Raw genomic sequence first — 18,045 nt, 5'->3', positions numbered from 1 at the left:
ACGCTTGTGCAGAAATTTTTGGCATTTGTAGAAAGGACATAATCATAATGACTTCATGTACGTGAGTGAGAGAAAGAGATAGAGTGTGAATGTGTAAGAGAGAGAGAGAGTAGTAGAGGTAGAGGAGGCGCTTGCATCTTATTTCATGCCTGGAAGTTAGATCTCTTAAGCTAGAAGGTGAAGGAATTCTGGAACGCCATTCGTTGTATGGGGGGCATAGAAATAAAAGTAACTTATTTTTTTCTACTTCGGACGAGGAGTTGGTGATATTGTCAGCTTCACATTGCAGCTGCCTTTTCACCTCCGGGAAGAATGGAACTTATGTTGATAGGAGATTTATTGCACCCCGGATCCGTTCTGGATGTGATGACTAGAAGAAACCCGCCACAATCCTTGGCTGAACTTCGAATCTTGCAGACGGCTGTTCGTTGCTTTGCCAACTGTGCTACTAAGTCTCCGTTTTAAATTAGTGATCCGAAAATTGAGTAATTTCAATGCCTATTCAGAGCGAAATTTTATTACTAACGAAGAGGATTAGAAAGAATTCGAACTGAACATAACCGATGACTCAGGCTTTCTCTCGTTGAAAAGTTAATAGATATTTTTGTATCAGTGTGAATGTTTAGCGAATCATGAAATTATAGAGACAAGAAAGACAATCAGTCCAGTTACGAAATTATAATGTGAAAGGAAGAGGGCTGACTTAATAGGACTATTAATAATTTAATCAAAACAAACAAAAAAACTTCAAAGACACCAAAGTATTTACTTCATCTTCTCAAATTCGCAATATATGCTGATTTTGAATCAGTTATTCGTTTTTTCTCCCATCACTCTCAGTTTTTATGTATTGGCACTCTAACCTACAAAATGAATTTTAAATACTTGGAACGTTAGGTTGGACGCCCCTGACGAACTTCAAATTTCTGTTATTCTATTATACAATTATTAGTATATTACCATTACCTTTCCTGAAGCAGTTTTGTAGCTGTTTATGTGATTTTCTTGTATGCACAGTAGGATCCTCTTACTGAAGAAATCAACAATACTCACTCAGCACGGAGGGGTTCCATCTATCTTGATATCTAGGTTCCATCTATCTTCATATATAAGATCCATCTGTAATGTATTCTGATGGAAACTTTCACCTTGTTCGTCACTGACTGCCTCCAAGTTCTAGGAAAGAAGTCAAAGTGCGAATGAAGGAAATGCATTTTTATAAGTGACATCCGACATTCCAAGTTTTAGTAGTTCTAAAAAAAATAATTGACTTCTGTATTACGCTTTCCTCGGGGGAAAAATTTTTAAGTAAGAATGAAGAAAAAACATTTTTAAAGACATCCTAGGTCCCAAGTTTCGGCAGTTCTTTGTAAGATGATTTTATTAATGAATCACAATTTTCTAATGTTTTCTTCCTTAAGAACACTTTCACTACTATTTTCTTTAAATGATAACCACGCTTCAAGTACAGCGATATTTAGCATAGTGTGAAAAATGGAATTCAAAAAAATTGTCTTATCTTTGGATCATGAAAATTCCTTCTTTGAAAATGGTAGGTCTATATAGCCTATTTATTTCAGCCATTTGAAGTATTCACCTGTTTTGCCCATTTTCTTCATAAAGTTGTTCACCAGCCCCAGTTTTGTATGTAAAGAAAGGAGATATGCATTTGAAAATTTATCAATGGCGCGTGTTTTATACTTTGCTTCCCTGGTTCTAAGTCTTCTCTCTTCAACTGTGAAATGTTATTGTGTAACAATACTGTCCCAAACGCGCAGGAAACAACATTTTGTAAATCCACTCTGCAAACCTAGAAGGAATGCAATAATTTTTAAATCGCCAGAAATGTGCCAGTTTTGTTCATTCTATATAATTACATCTAGAATCTGAGACATACTTTCGTATGTTTCTTTCACATCAAGTGAATTAGTCACAGAAACAGATGGCCGTTTACTGCCATTGTGAAATAATACAGCCATTAAAACTTATTTTAGACCAGTGGTAATGTCTGTTTGGAGAAAATGGTAACTTTTATTTCCTTTTCCAAGAAATGCCACTGCTGTAGTCGTGAACCCAGAAGTTTCGCTTGTTGCTTTGGCAGTAGTAAGTTGCGTACGGAGCCATTTAAGCCTACTTTTATTCCTTTCATAACTCCCTAACGAAGGGTTTGCGGACCCATGTTCATATGAACTTTTGTTATGGTTTTGTGTCAGGAATACGCACCCACATTTATGGACATATATATATATATATATATATATATATATATATATATATATATATATATATATATACACCTTGTATAATGAGGACACCTTATGGATAAAAATTCTGATAGAGAATCCTCTGATATGCAGTCACCATGACTAGATCATCTGATAATAATAGTGGTGAAATTAAAATTCCACAGAAATTAATTTGTACCTGCCATTTAATTAAGTTATAGTCAAGGTATATGTTATAAGCAGGCTTCGAGACTGTGGACCCGATACAATAAGTTTACTGTGCTTGTACTATAGGTTGTTGATTCGCTGCAGGTAGTGAAAGGTAAAGATGTGTTGAGGTAACAACGTTGCTATTTAGAACAGAGTACGGTAGTATGGGGAAACGCACACATATGGATATTCTGAAAGTAAATATACATTACACAATGACAATATCAAAAGAATGTGAAAAACATTTATTCTCCTGTCTTTTATAAGCATTTGTGTTTAATTATACACAGTGTTAATGGTGGAAATGAGAATGTAGCAATTTTAATTTCTTCATTTATCCTATTGGTCGTCTATAGGAAGTGCAGTTACAGTACCGAATTGCAATGTACTGCAAGATACATATTCAGTGTCTCAAAGTAAATCTTTTTCAATTGTTTACCAAACACAATTTGTACTGTGAAAAGATGCGCTCTACGTCGCATGACTTTTATAGGAGCAAAGCGAAAAAACCTAACATCATTGCAGTCTCTAAGAGACAGTCTTTTATTCTTGGGTGACTCTATGTCCACTAATTTGATGTTTACATTACACAATGTTCCATATCCGTTATTTTTACTTAAAATTGATTTCCACTTCTGTTTCACACGTTCAGTAACCGGTGTACTTGGTGTCTCATTAATTCTCTGTGTCATTTCCTCAACTAATTTGAGGGCTCTGACTTTTATAACGGTGTAATAGTTTCAGACACAGTTTGAAAATAGGTTTGTATGAAAACCAAATTATTCGTCAGAACCTTCAAATCCAGAGCGTTTTCCTTTGCATATTTGTTGTCATTCATTCTACAGTACCCCCACCCACTGTACGCTTTACCACTATACTCAGTACGCCGTTATGCAGATTTCCTACTGAACTGCTCTATCGGGTCCGAAGTCTCTAAGCCTAGTTATAAGTATTGGGATAGGGAACATCCTTGCCTGACTCTCAGATTTGTTAAAATTGTATTATACTAATTCTTTTCCCACAATCAATTCTAAAATTGGTTTCAATTCTAAAATTGGCGCTTAGGGAGGCCTCTCTCTTCAAAAATTACCCATAATTTGTTTCTATTTACAGTGTTGAATGCTTTTCTGTTATCTACAAAAGCGATGTACGTGGATAAAATTTATATTGTTCCTCATTGTAAAAAGCAGTCTGTAATTCAGCGTCCTTTTATGAAGCCACTTTATTCTTCTTGTAATATTTCTGCTATTTTATTTGGTCTATAAGATTGTATTTCTGGTATACTACTTTGTAAGCGGTATTTAACACTGCTGTCTGAATGTAATGTTCTATTCTTAAATATACAGCACCTGTCTATTCTTCTGGAATTGAGGGGCTCGGAGACCGAATGGTGTAACTCCACTTTCCACGGAAATGGAGGTATTGATATATCTTGTAGCAAGAATATCCATACTTTTCTATGTTACAAGGAAATAATATTAAAATTATCGCAGTGTTCACAAATATCAGCACTTTATTTGTGTGCTGAAGGTTCCCTAGACATATTCAGAGCACAACATACGTAAGTCCTTGATCGAGTGGTTAAATACGATATATTTTTCTCTGAACTTGAACCGCTATTATAATCATATAACTTGAAATAAAGTTTTTGATGCTGAATTTTGTCTGACAGAGGCAGTCGGCCACAAGAAAGAATTTGTATACACGTGAGATACTTGGATAGACATGACGAAAAATGCAAGCATGAAACCTTTTTCATAGTACAAGAATTGAAGATAGCTGAATATTTGTTTATTAAACAATTGGAAGAAAAGGTCATAAAAATAAACTGCTAATAATGAACACAATGCATGTCGATTGAAGATGAGATGTGTCGGCCAGTATCTCTTACCTTTGAAGTACCGTATAAGAGAGTTTCAATTGGGATCATGAGTTCCATAAAGTTCATGAAACTTAAGTCATCAATAACGTCATACTTTTCCATCGATTCTTTAAATTTACCCGCAGTTTGTTTCAATTTGCCTACTGAGACCGGACAGACTTTTTACCTGAGAACAAAACTGAAGATATACATATTTATTTATTTATTTATTTATTTATTTATTTATTTATTTATTTATTTATTATTTTTCTGGTGCAGTTATGCCATCAGACCTTCTCTCCCACACCACCATAAATACAAATACAGTAATAGAAATAAAATAAAAATCACACTATAAACAAAGTAAAGCGGCATAAAAATATGCACAGGTTGCATCACACAAACTTTAGATGAGTGGTTAAGTATCATAATTAATTATATTCTAACTAATTAACGAATATAAACAAGAAACTTGCATACTGTCAGAATTTACCAATCTGTTCTTCAACACTTCTGTCAAGAAATTCCAAATTTTCGTACAGTGAAAATAACTAAATTGTATAAAACTAAGACATTACCTTCTTACTGGACTGAGCTTTCACAGTATAAACCCAGCAAGTTCATTTTTAATATTGAATTAATTTTTTGTTGATAATATACAGTACACAAATATACATTACAATTGAATAATTTCAAGGAAAAATTGTTCCGGAGCCGGGTATCGATCCGGGGACCCTTCGCTTAGCGCGCGAACGCTCTACCGACTGAGCTACCCCCAGGAACTATACACGACACCGTCACAATTTTGCCTTTTATTTCCACACAACTCAAATCAGCTGACAAGACGCCAGAACTCAACTATGAGTGCACACAATACTGTGTGACTTAATTTGTGGCTTTCTGTTAACGTACCTCCAGTAACGAATGTATTATACAAATCTGGCTTTCAGGTAGTTCACAATTTTTCCCGGGATCGATACCCGGCTCCGGAACAATTTTTTCCTTGAAATTATTCAAACCTGCTTTACAGGGAGCTACTACCTGAAAGCCATATTTGTATAATACATAACAATTATTTTTTTAAAAATAAAATGAAGTACGTATTAAATCATAGTACGTGAATAAATACTCTTTACAACTATTATTAATTTTTTATTTCACATTTTACAAATATTTATTTTTCATAGAAGTATCCTAGATGGAGTCACACCATTTGTGCTCTGAGGTCCACACACATTTATAATATATAAGTATTTAAATAGGGCGCGCTTCCGTACAGGGGCAGTGGCATTTCCTCTAAGGTTAGAGCCCAATTTAGGTGTGTGTATGTGTATATTAATCGAAAATTAGGGGCTAGAAAATATTGAAAATAGGACGCTTGTTTATATGACATTTTTTTTTCGATTAATACACACACAACTAAACTGGGCTCTAACCTTAGAGAAATGTCACTGCCCCTGTACGGAAGCACGCCCGAGATAAATGTTGTTATAATGCTTCGATATAGTATCACAGTCTACTATATACAGTCACGAAGCTTGAGTTTTGAGGGTGCTAGAAACAATAGACTGTGACGGTTCTATTTTGCATTGCCTGTAATGAGGCGATATTAGCGATCCTAGTGGTGAGCAACTATCTAATGTTTGCATATTTACTACGTATTGAGCTTCGCGACTGTATATACTAGACTGTGATAGTATGAAACAAATTATATGAACGTACCCTACTGTGAAGGAAGGGATGTGAGCTTCGGCCGGGCGACCGTTCATTTACTGTTGCGCAGGACGCGGACGTGATCGGTGGACGAGACTGCGCTTGCTTGATTTGTGGTGGTTATTTTTTACATGTCAGTAACGTTGTACTTCTAAGATTATTCGTTATATTGACACTTACTGTATATATTACGTACTGATAGTGTTTTAATATCTCAATATAGACATTAAAATTCGGATCGTGTTGGATGAATAGGACGTCTCTAAATAAGTGAAACAAACCAACTGTTGTATAGTGGAGTAAACATGTTAAACTTTTGTTTGGGGTGTGCGTTAGTTATCGGCATTCTTATGAGAATTACAGTAATTGTGAAGTGGATTATTTGGTGAATTTGTTGGTGAACATGATGTTTTCAAGATTAATTCACATTGTGGTAAGTTAATTTTTTTATATTTAATTTATTGCATTTCATAGATCTTACATTAGCCTTGAAGATTTAAGATGTGGAACAAGTAAACAATTTTCACAAGATTACAATTTTTTGGTGAGAATTTTATTATAAAACAAATATGTAGGCCTATTAGAAATAAGTGGTTATTTGAGAATTTAATAATTATACGAAGAAAAACTATTATTTTCCTAGATCTGTTAAAATGAGGACATTAGATTTGTTGAAAATAGTCTTAGTGCTGAGAAAATTTCTGTCTATTGGAGAATACAATACGAAAATATACGGTTTTTTTTTTTTTTTTTGGTATGTGGCGAGCAAGTTCTCATAAGGCCGAGAATCGATGATAGGTTATGTTTGGTTTTGTTGAGGCATTTGGTATGCCTTAAATATACAGGATGTAAGTGGTATAAGTGCCATCCTTTTCACAGTCGTCGGGGACGGTCTACAGGACCAAAAAATGTTCCTACAACATAGGGTCAAAACTTGATAGTTTTCCCAGAAAAAAAAAAATCTTCTCTTATTTTATTCGCGTTATACTGCTTATATCGTTAGTAAAATTACTAAAACAATTACATCCGTAGGTATATCTAGGAAAGAGTTCATAGCCTATTAGTTTAAAAACATATTTGTGTTTTCTATTACGTTTTCGTGAAATTAAATAAAATTGCATGTTTAAATTTAATATTCTGGCGTGAGAGACGTGGTAACGTGTTCAGCAGGCAGTACTCTGCACAGACGTACGTACAGTTTCCCTGGAAAAGGATGAGACGATTGAATATTCCTAAGTCTCAGATGTAAGACACTGCGCATGATCGGAGACCAGAGCACCGATATACAAGATAACGAATATTGAGTTACTTAAATTCAGGCTATTTGGTTTGTTACTAGCATCGTTCCGAAATTCAATTAAAAAACTGCAAAAAAATATGATAATATTACGTAAATAAAAGATAAATATATACATAAATCGTGTAGTTAAATCGACAATGGACCTTCATGACTAGATCGACACTCCGCACAGAAAGGAAAGCTTTCATGTCGTTTCCATAGCTCAGACGGTAAGACTTCTGCGTGTTGTGTAGAAGAGTGCGAGTTCGATTCTTAGTCTACACAACAATTTTTTTTGTCTAAATAACGTTGAAATAGCTAAGTCACGTTGAAATATAGTTTTACAAATTCCTGAGATTAAGTGTTAATGATCGCAAACAATACAAAATTACAAGTTATAATATTATAAACGTTAATCTAATGAATGCATTTATACACACACATATATACAATGTAAATGCATATATATTAAAAACTAACAATTAAAATGAAATTAAAAAAATATATAATAATAGACAAACTTTTACAAAGGTTTAGAGTCCTTAGGCTATGTCATTTGTTGAGTAATTATTACAATAATTTATTAATAGCTTTCCCATATGTGTAAGAAATGCACTCGCAAAAAACAATTTTTGTTAAAAGTATGGCTTTGGATTATTTCATTCTCACCCCGCAGTTAATTTTAACTATTTTATCTACGTGTTTACATTCAATTTTATTCATGTTATGATTGAATGTATAAGCACTATTGCAGTTATTGACTAATTACATATATTAATAATAATTATTAAATACATCTGTTAAGTAACCAATTGCAGTATCTTTTGCAAAATCTTGAATGTTTAAGTTATCAATAATATTTCTGTACTATATACTGTAATACGTTAAAAGAATTTGCAATAGATTTGAGATCCTCTACTTTATAATCATTGGTTTTAATGAAAAAATATTTTCTTTCTTAGGATATCTACAAGTTTAAATTTAATAATATTACGAATAGGTTTAATTGCATTATCTGAATTTTGTACTTTTCTACTCAAATATATTCTATTTCCCTCTTTCATAATTTTTGATAAATTACACTGTACTTCTTGCAGTATTTAAGAACATGAAGATCATTACATTGCAACTCATTAAATATAGATTCTTCTTTTTAATACATGAGATTTTGAAGTCCCTGCGTTATCTACATGTTTTAACTTTTGAATTTTTTCACAACATTGAGTGGAGAACATCCACTGAAGTGATTATGAAATTAAGTGAAAAATTCAATATATTTACTCTTAATATCAGTAGTACCAGTATCATATATGTTTTTCCAAGATTCATTTTGTAGACATAAATGTAAATAATCACTAGATACAGCAATTACGATCCTTTCTTAGTTTTTAAATTAATATTTTGAAATTGTTCAGTGACATTGGAAACACATAGGATTTGTTTATCATGGTCAGACAAGCCATTGATTATAGGTTCTGTCGAATAGGAATTCAGTCTAATTCTGTGTACAAAACGTTTATCAATGGCTGTGTTACTTCAGCTTGTATGCTATGGGAAAATGACCCTACGAATAAGGTTTCCAGTTTCAAGGAGTGAATTTAATTTACTTTTACGGAAAAGTTCCGAGAGATAATCTATGTTTATGTCACTACAGATCACAAATTCCATATGAGATTTCTAAAGTCTTTTCTTTACAAATTCAATGTTGGCTATAAATATTAATAAATAATGTAAGAAATATGAATGATTGTAGTTATAAGTCTGATTTACATTATAAAAAGCAAGAAGTTACATTCCTCGGCAAGATTCGAACTTTCGATGTTTGGTTTTGTCGTCCAACGCACAACCACGGACCTATTCAATGCTTATGTTAATAACATACAATTTAGCTGTAGCAATGTGGTGTCATAACTTGGGGTTTGTTTATTTAATGTAATTAGATTTAATTTGATTAGTTTCGCAACAATTGGACTTCCTGTTATATCCTGTTATTTAGATATTTAATTTAGGGTTGATTTATTAACTCTTACTATGCAAGATGCCTCTTATTTCAATAATTCTATATCATGTTAAATAGTCATTGTCTACACTGAAGTATTATCGTCATCTCTCATTTCTCATCGTAATGGCGAACCGACGTGACATGAGACAGCGAGTTATAGCTCTAGTTGAGGCTGGATATGGGGCTAGATCTGCTGGCCGTTTGGTCGGTGTTCCTGGAAGTACAGCCGCGAGATGGGTTCATCGTTACCAAAATTTTGGGGAGGTCGAAAATCGCCCTATTCCTGGGCGTCCGCGGATTTCTTCATTGGAAGAGGATGCTCTTTTATCCGAGACAGTTCGACAGGACCCCTTTCTGACTGCTAACGAAATAAGAGCAGCATCTAACTTTCCCGGCTCTTCACGGACTGTGATCAGCAGGTTGAGGAACCGCGGTATTAGGAGCCGGAGGGCTGCGCAAATGGAAATATTGGGGGAAGCACAAGCTGTCGAGTGGATTTCGATTGGAGAAATGTAATTTTCTCCGACGAAACAACCATCTCGAGTGATTACGAAGGTCCTGTCCGTGTCTATCGTGAGGATGGTCTCCGACATGATCAGCGCTATGTGCACCGACGTGAAAGATCGGGGCGCTTTAGCATATCGTGTTGGGGGTGGATGTCTTACGATGGACCTGGCGTTATAGAACGCATCGATGGCCGGTTTAATGCGGAAACTTACGAGCACATTCTGGAAAATATATTCCTTCTCTCCGCCCGAGAACGTTTTCCCGAAGGAACATTGCTGTTCCAGCAGGATAACCATCCCGTGCACTATGCTGCAAGCATTCAAAGATGGTTTCAAAGGAGACCCGAGATCGAAATCATTAATTGGCCTCCGAAGTCACCTGATTTGAATGTCATCGAAAATTTATGGGTGGAATTGAAAAAGAGAAGGATAGTCCCTATGCCCACCGACGCCCTCGAAATCGAGACGAATTGTGGGATCAAGTTGTTGACACCTGGGAAGATCTCGCCGGGGTTCAGAACTTATTCCACAATCTCGTGACATCCATGCCGGATCGACTTAGAGCTGTCATAGAAGCTGATGGCATGTGGACAAGATTTTAAGTTAACAGGTCTCTTTTTGTTTCTTATGATTTTTGTTTGAGGAAGAATACTTTTAACTTCCAAGTAAGATTTATTTTTTTTGACGAGGTTCAGCCCACTTGTAAGACCCAGAAATTGGGCATAAATTATTCCATATTTTTCGACAAATTAGACAGTCGAGGAACTCTGAACAAATTAATTACACCTCAATAAAAAAAAAGTTTTACCTGGGATCGAACACGAGACGTTTCGGTTATACATTGGAACCGGCACGCTACTATATGAGCTACCGAGACAAGACAGTGATAGCAGCAGTCCAGAATGTAGATCCCTTAGCAGGCATTTGCCATTCGGTACAGTGAAGCAATGATATTTTGGGACTCGAGCTATGTTGTGAAATCCTGGCCTTAAATGACAGTCTTCTTCGTGATCCTTATTCTGGTCCTTGTCCTTGTTGTGGTCCTTGTAACAATTCTTGTACTATCTGTCATGTTATGTATCCCTACGTCGATATCGAGTGAACCGCGCTGTAGAACTTTAACTTCCGACGACCAAGAATCGTCTCATTCTTTTGCAGGGTAACTGTACATGTCAGCTGAGTTCAAGCTCCCTGTTCATACTGCAGAACGGATGACAGTTCGGTACCAGGTATTCGATAAACAACTTAAAATTTCATCCACAGTTTAGGAATGTCATATGTTATTAATTTATGGAGAAAGTCGTCGTAATTCAGTGAGGCAAGAAGTATGTACCATCATTGTTTTCCGCAATGAAAGTTACCTAGTCGGCGAACTTTTGTGGCGGTTTCTCAACGATTTTTTAGAAACTAAGAGTCTTTTACCTCGTTTCGAAAATCACACAAACAGAAATTTCGTAAAAAAAATGTTACTGCTTTATGGAAGCGGGAGAGATTAAAATGTTGCATTTAAAAAAAGTTCCTGTGATTTTGTGCTGTAAACCATTATTGTTTATTTTTTAGACGTACAATAAAAATTTACTAATATTGCCAATATTGTAAAATAAAATGGAAATTTACCATAAAGTTCTATTAATGAGATTGACAGTTTGTATTTCCTGTTCGTTTTATGTAAACAACGGTCCGCCCCTATATTAGAACAGAGCATCTGTTTTGTACTGGTATGCCTACTGTATATTGTACCGGTATGCCTGTATCCGCTTGAACTGTAATGTGTATTTGTAAACTCCCTCCTCCCCAACCAGCAACGTTGCCAAACACCTAATATTGTAAATTAAAAAAAAAAGTAGTTTAATAATGCAATTAACAAAAATACAGTAGGCCCACAGTCTAGTATAATACAGTCGCGAAGCTTGGGGTGATTTTTTGCATTTCTCACGATAGTTGCTAGCCGCTTGGAGCGCTGTGTGTACTAGGAACAATAGACTGTGTCACAGCCATCGTGATCTAATACAGGCCGCAAGGCAGACCATGTAACTCGCTTAACCCGATCAGGAAGGCGGCGTTTCAACCATATAAATTAATTGGAATGCATAAAATGTAACATATATTTCTTTAAAATGTAGTGTAATTGCATTAATAAAATTTAAAACAATGATTAGGAGACACTTCAGACTTAATTCCTTGCGAGTTAAGGTATAGGCCTAATATTATTTTTGGTGTGAAAATTACGTTGTTCGTATGTGTAATAGACCTACCTGCCTTTTTTCGATTAAATATTGCGAAATTCTTGTACATTCATTTATGTACGATTCAATAATTTTCAGTTGCACCGCACGAATATTTAGATATGTTGAAATTATAGGTTATGTTTACTGTACCAGTTGCCCCTTTCTGTCTAATTTTAGTGGTCTCCAATGCCCTGCCATTCATATGGAAATATTATAGGTTATGTTTACTATATTTAACTTATATTCCTAAATTCGCAATTATATATTATAATTAAGCATAATATCATGTATGACACTCCGCACATTCAATTTGTCTGTATTTTAATACTACAATTGAGTATTGAATTATTGTATTTATCTACTACCGGTACCTAAGAGACGAAGTGACAATCGTACGTACACTAATTTCATAAGAGTGGTATGATAAATTTTCTGTCTTTATCAAGGAAGGTAGATGTGCTATATTAAAATCACAATATAAATTCTTTTTTATTAAACCTCAAACTAGCTTCCATTCTAAACTTAAAATGTTGATGCGAAAAGATTATGTTAACATGTAAAATTCTCTTCACATTAAAATAACACAGTTTTGTAATTATTTCTGCAACTTATGGACACATTACACTAAATAAAACTTAGCTATGATACGCAATAAAGTTATAATATAATAATTCACTGAGCTCCATACACTGAAATAGAAAACCTGAACATATATTACGGCCTGGTCTACGTCGAAAAGGCATTGACTATGCCATATTTCGCATTGTTGTGAAAAGTTGTGTAAACTGTGAAATGTTTGTTATCGGTTGTAATAAATGTAAATGGCTAAAATACAATAATTTGAGTAATAATATGGGACAAGGAGACGTTTGTTGCACTATAAATTCTAAGAAAAAGAGGTCAGAGTTATCCTTCCGAAAGATCCAGGAAGGTGAGTTTATAAAATATAATATATACTTTATGAAAATAATATGTAAACCTTATATATTTCGTATTTCAATAGTGGAAGGAAGGTGTTAATTTTTCAAAAGAACACGATATCAAAAGTACAATACATTTTATCGTCTGCTAGGGAAAGGTCTGTGATGAGGCGATAGTAGCGATCCTGGTGGCTAGCAACTATCTATGGATGCATATTTCAACTGTCTATGTTTGCATATTTAGTAAGTATTGAGCTTCGCAACTGTATATACTAAACTGTGGTAGGCCTATAACTTATTGGTCTGAAGTGACAACACTATTTCCTAAACATAATTATCCCTTTTTAAAGTTAATGAAATTCATCACTGTAAAAAATTCTGCTTGAAAGCAACGTCATATAACTAGCAAAATTTGATTTGTTATATTGAATTATTTCAACGTTACAATTGCTTGTATGCTAAAATGTGTATATGATAACATTATGCATGTGTGTTTTCGGAAAATATAATGTCAATTAATGCTCTGCTATAAATGTTGTACAACCCGTTTCAGCTCACGTTACCGCGTCTTCGTGAACCATCCGTTACGTCATACACTGTACAGTCGCGAGAGAAAATTAGTCTATCAGTCTAGACTAGAGCAGCGTGAGGGACTTGTCTGCAATCCGTTGAAGCATTTTAATACTGCATTAGTGAATTATTTAGTTGTATTATCATTGAATGTACTGTGCATTGAATCGAACGGTACGTATTTATACTCCACTGAAGCATTTTAATACTGCATTAGTGATTCATTTTGTTGCAATATCTTTTAATATGCTGTGTATTGAATGAAACGTTTCGTGTTTATATGCCGTTGACGCATTCTAATACTGCATTAGTGTTTTACTTAGTTGTAATATCATTGAATACACTGTGAATTCAATCAAGTCCAGTTTAGGTTTTATATAACCGAATCCATAAGATAGCCTAATGTACTGTGTGGAATTTTCAGGGAAGGATTGAAATTGTGACAAAATATGAAAATTCCTCCAAAGAAGAAACCATTCCCGAAAGTGTACAATTCTCAAAGCAGGAAGATAATTTATAACGTATTGAAATTTTGTAGAGAGGAAAAAAGGGCGGGTCTCATTCTACCTTTAACAAAAGCAGTAGAAAGAGCAGCAAAAGCCGTTGGAGTAAGCGAAAAAGGAATAAAAACAATTGGGAAAGAGTGTGAAAGAGCAGAAAAACTAGGAATTCAAATATTAACTCCCAGTAAAAACCCAAGACGCATAAATGTAGTAGAGCTAGATGACTTTGACAGGTACTACAGACGTCAAGGAATCCTGTTATACTATGATCGCTTCCATTCTACTGTTGCATGGTATGCGAGAACCTACATACTGTCTATAACATTGCAACACGTACTGTACCATGTTTCCTACCCCCGCAACTCCGCTTGCTGCCTACAGTCACCGTAGTTCTGATGTAGAGACGGTAGCGACATCACTCCGAGAGGTAACGTGAAGTGGAACAGGTAGTAACTAAAATCTTGTGCATCCCTCGTGTTTATCGTACGACTCGTCCTCCCCCCCCCCCCGACGTTACCTGCACTTTGTTTATGTTTCACTGTGCTTAAACGAGACGCTCTACTGTATTCGCACCTGGTAATAGAGAAGGATATGGTAATTTCAATTCGTTATTTGTCAGTTTATCATATAAACTTTGTATTTTGAAAGACGGTGGCATCTGAAACACATCCATTGGTTGCAACATGAACATACATAAATTTATAATTTCCGTTCACCACCGCAAACAAAGTAACACTAATTAAAAAAATGTTTGTAATTGAAAAACAGCGATCCTCTCCCACATGGCTTTTTAATAGCAACATGCTTGCCGTCTAGCCTATGTATGTAGGCTATGTGTTTATTCACATTGCAAATGGGTGAATACTCGGTGGCAGTGGTCTATAGCCGCTGTACAGTTACTGAAATTCCATTTATCTTCAAAACCTGCTGCTACAACTTGGCACTCGGCTTCCTTTGAAGGCTTCAGAAATAAAGAGATTTTGTTTATTATTTTCAGGAAAGTAGAGTATCTAAAAAGTCACAAATTGTTCCAAAACCCACCACCTCCACCGCCTAACATTACAAAGGAAACAAGAGAAATTGATAGACAACACAGTCCTTATTATCTGCCAAGGGAGAGGATTGGGAAATAATTGGGTACGGTTTTGGATTGCAATTACAACAGCTGTCTCGAAATCACAAACAATAGCCCAGATATTATTTTCGTACTTATTATTTTATGGGAAACTGAATAAACTGACAGAACTTTCGGCAATTACAATTATCTCCACCTGTACTTCCAGTCACAAAATTTTATCATCCTCCTTCATTCCGGTCCACTCCTTCTCCGTCTTCATCGACAACTTATTCCAGCAACCACTTCTTCAGCTGCATCCGTTGCCTTTCTTTCATCAGGAAGCCTGAAAATTGTCTCTATACAGGGTTCCTACAAAAGACCTTTCCGGTTTCGAACACATGTAATTTACGTGCTATGTATTGTATTGTATTGTATTGTATTGTATTGTATTGTATTGTATTTATTAACATTCCATGGTATTCATACATGCTTACAGCTAGAATATGGAATAAGTCAAAAAACTTAATACTATTATAAAATCTTAATTTATAGTCACAGTCTAGATGAAATATATATAGACGAGATTTACAATATAGTCTACTAGTACAACACAAAGTTTTAGTATCAATTTCATGAAGTGTTATTGAATGTCATCAATTTACCTACAGAATAGAAGGCGTGAGAAATTAGGTACTTCTTTAATTTGGCCCTAAATAATTTTATGTTTTGAGTTTCATTCTTTATATCGATAGGGAGGCTATTAAAAATTTTTACTGCCATATAACGCACTCCTTTTTGATAGCACGATAGACTTGCCGATGGAATATGAAAGTCATTTTTTGACGTGTATTTATGCTATGAAATGTTGAATTAGTTACAAAGTTTTCACGATTACATACGAGGAAGATTATTAATGAAAATATATACTGACAAGCCATGGGCATTATTTGTATTTTTTTGAAAATAGCCCTACAGATTCCCTAGATTTGGCACTTACTATTATTCTAATTACTCTTTTTTGTAATAGAAATATATTGTTACTAACTGTGGAATTTCCCCAGAATATTATTCCAAAACTCATTACCGAGTGGAAGTATGCAAAGTATATTGTTTTTAAGATATTGATATTTACTATCTTTTGCATAGATCTAATAGTAAAACAAGCTGAATTTAGTTTAATATGATTTTTCCACTTTAACACATTATCGATTTTTAAGCCAAGAAATTTGGTTGTTGTTGTTTCTAATAGGGATCTATTATTAATTATTGTGCTAGAAATTTGCGACGTTGAATTTGGACAGGATTTAAATTGAATTATTTTAGTTTTGTTACAATTTAATACTAATTTATTGACTGAGAACCAGTCACATATTTTGAAGAGAATTTCCTCTGTTGAGGATTGGACTGTGTTGGAGTTATTGGCTGTAATTACTATACTTGTGTCATCTGCAAATAATATGGGATGACCTACATCTTTTATTAGGGGGGCAAGATCATTTATAAACACTAGAAAAAGTAGGGGACATAATATTGATCCTTGAGGAATTCCATTATTAATAGTTCCCCATGTCGATGCAGATTTCATAGTTGTATTGATTTCAACTTTCTGTTTCCTATCTATGAGAGATGAGTGAAACCATTGGTGTGCAACACCTTTAATTCCATAATAATCTAATTTATCTAGCAGCATTTTATGATTTATTCAGTCAAATGCTTTGGATAAGTCACAGAAAATCCCTCCAACTTGTAATTTTTTATTAACTGCCTCCAGAATTTTGTCAGTTAAACTAAATGTTGCATTTTCTGTGCCTTTATTTTTTTTAAATCCAAATTGTTCTGGGACTAAAATGTTGTATCTTTCTAGATGATGATATAATCTTTTATACATTACTTTTTCAAAGATTTTGGAGAAGACTAGTAGAAGTGATATGGGTCTATAATTTTCTGGAGACGTTGTTTCTCCCATTTTGAAGATAGGAATAACCACTGAATATTTTAATCTCTCGGGAAATATACCATTAAACATTGAATAGTTACATAAATAACTTAATGGCCCAGCTATAATATGTGAACTCGCTTTTAATATTTTGCTTGTTATTTCATCATACCCTGAGGAGTTTTTTGATTTTAAATTTTTAATAATTGCTATTATTTCTTGTTTGTTTGTTGGAAATATTTGAATATTTGGGAATTTTGTCGGAAAATATTGTGTTAAAAAATCTAAACTGTTAGTAACATTATCTTGGGGGATGTTGAGGTTATCAGTTATTGTAAGAAAATATTTGTTAAATATGTTTGCAATTTCATTTGGGTCTGACGTTTTTGTATTGTTAGATATAAGGGTATAGTTTGTTACTTTACTTTTCGATCGTCCACTTTCCTTTTTAATTATGTTCCAAGTTGTTTTGATTTTATTATCAGAGTTTTGTATTGTTGTATTATACTGTAATTCTTTAGCTTTTTTAATTACTTTGTGTAATATTTTTGAATAATTTTTATATTTGTTGTTTTAAGTTTGTATCATTACTATTACTGCTCTGTATGTATAATGATCTCTTGGTTTTGCATGAGACTTTAATACCTTCTGTAATCCATCTATTGTTACATATTGTTTAATTTTTATACTTTACAAGAAAACTGTATTCAAAAATATTTAGAAATGTTTTATGAAACTCGTTGAATTTACTGTTCATATCATTTTGAATGTATACTGATTGCCATGTTTCATTTTTAAGATTTATTTCAAAATTATTTAATGATTCCCTGTTTATATTTCTGAATCTCACTTTAGATGATGATGATGATGATGATGATGATGATGATGATGATGATGATGATATGTTAATATTTATACTTAGAAGTTGAGCATCGTGATCCGAAAGTCCATTAATTATTGGGGTTGTTTGAGATATACCAATTTTTTCTTTTCCGATGAATATGTTGTCTATTGCAGTAGCTGAATCCCCTTGTA

At 34.1% G+C, this 18,045-nt stretch overlaps 1 protein-coding gene across 1 annotated transcript in view; it reads left to right on the top strand.

Moving 5' to 3' along the window:
- Window positions 1-102: 102 nt before the first annotated feature.
- Window positions 103-18,045, top strand: part of LOC138706260 (fatty acyl-CoA reductase wat-like) — a 235,414-nt gene continuing 217,471 nt past the window's right edge. The window contains exon 1 of the mRNA XM_069835334.1: window positions 103-6,442. Within this exon, the coding sequence (XP_069691435.1) occupies window positions 6,413-6,442 (30 nt within the window). The 5' untranslated portion in view covers window positions 103-6,412. The remainder of the gene's footprint in view (window positions 6,443-18,045) is intronic.

This window comes from Periplaneta americana, chromosome 9 (genome assembly GCF_040183065.1).
Source record: "Periplaneta americana isolate PAMFEO1 chromosome 9, P.americana_PAMFEO1_priV1, whole genome shotgun sequence".
NCBI classification, from domain to species: Eukaryota; Metazoa; Arthropoda; class Insecta; order Blattodea; family Blattidae; genus Periplaneta; species Periplaneta americana.
The sequence above is the reverse complement of the archived record's forward strand: the minus strand, read 5'-3'. Positions and strand labels throughout refer to the sequence as shown.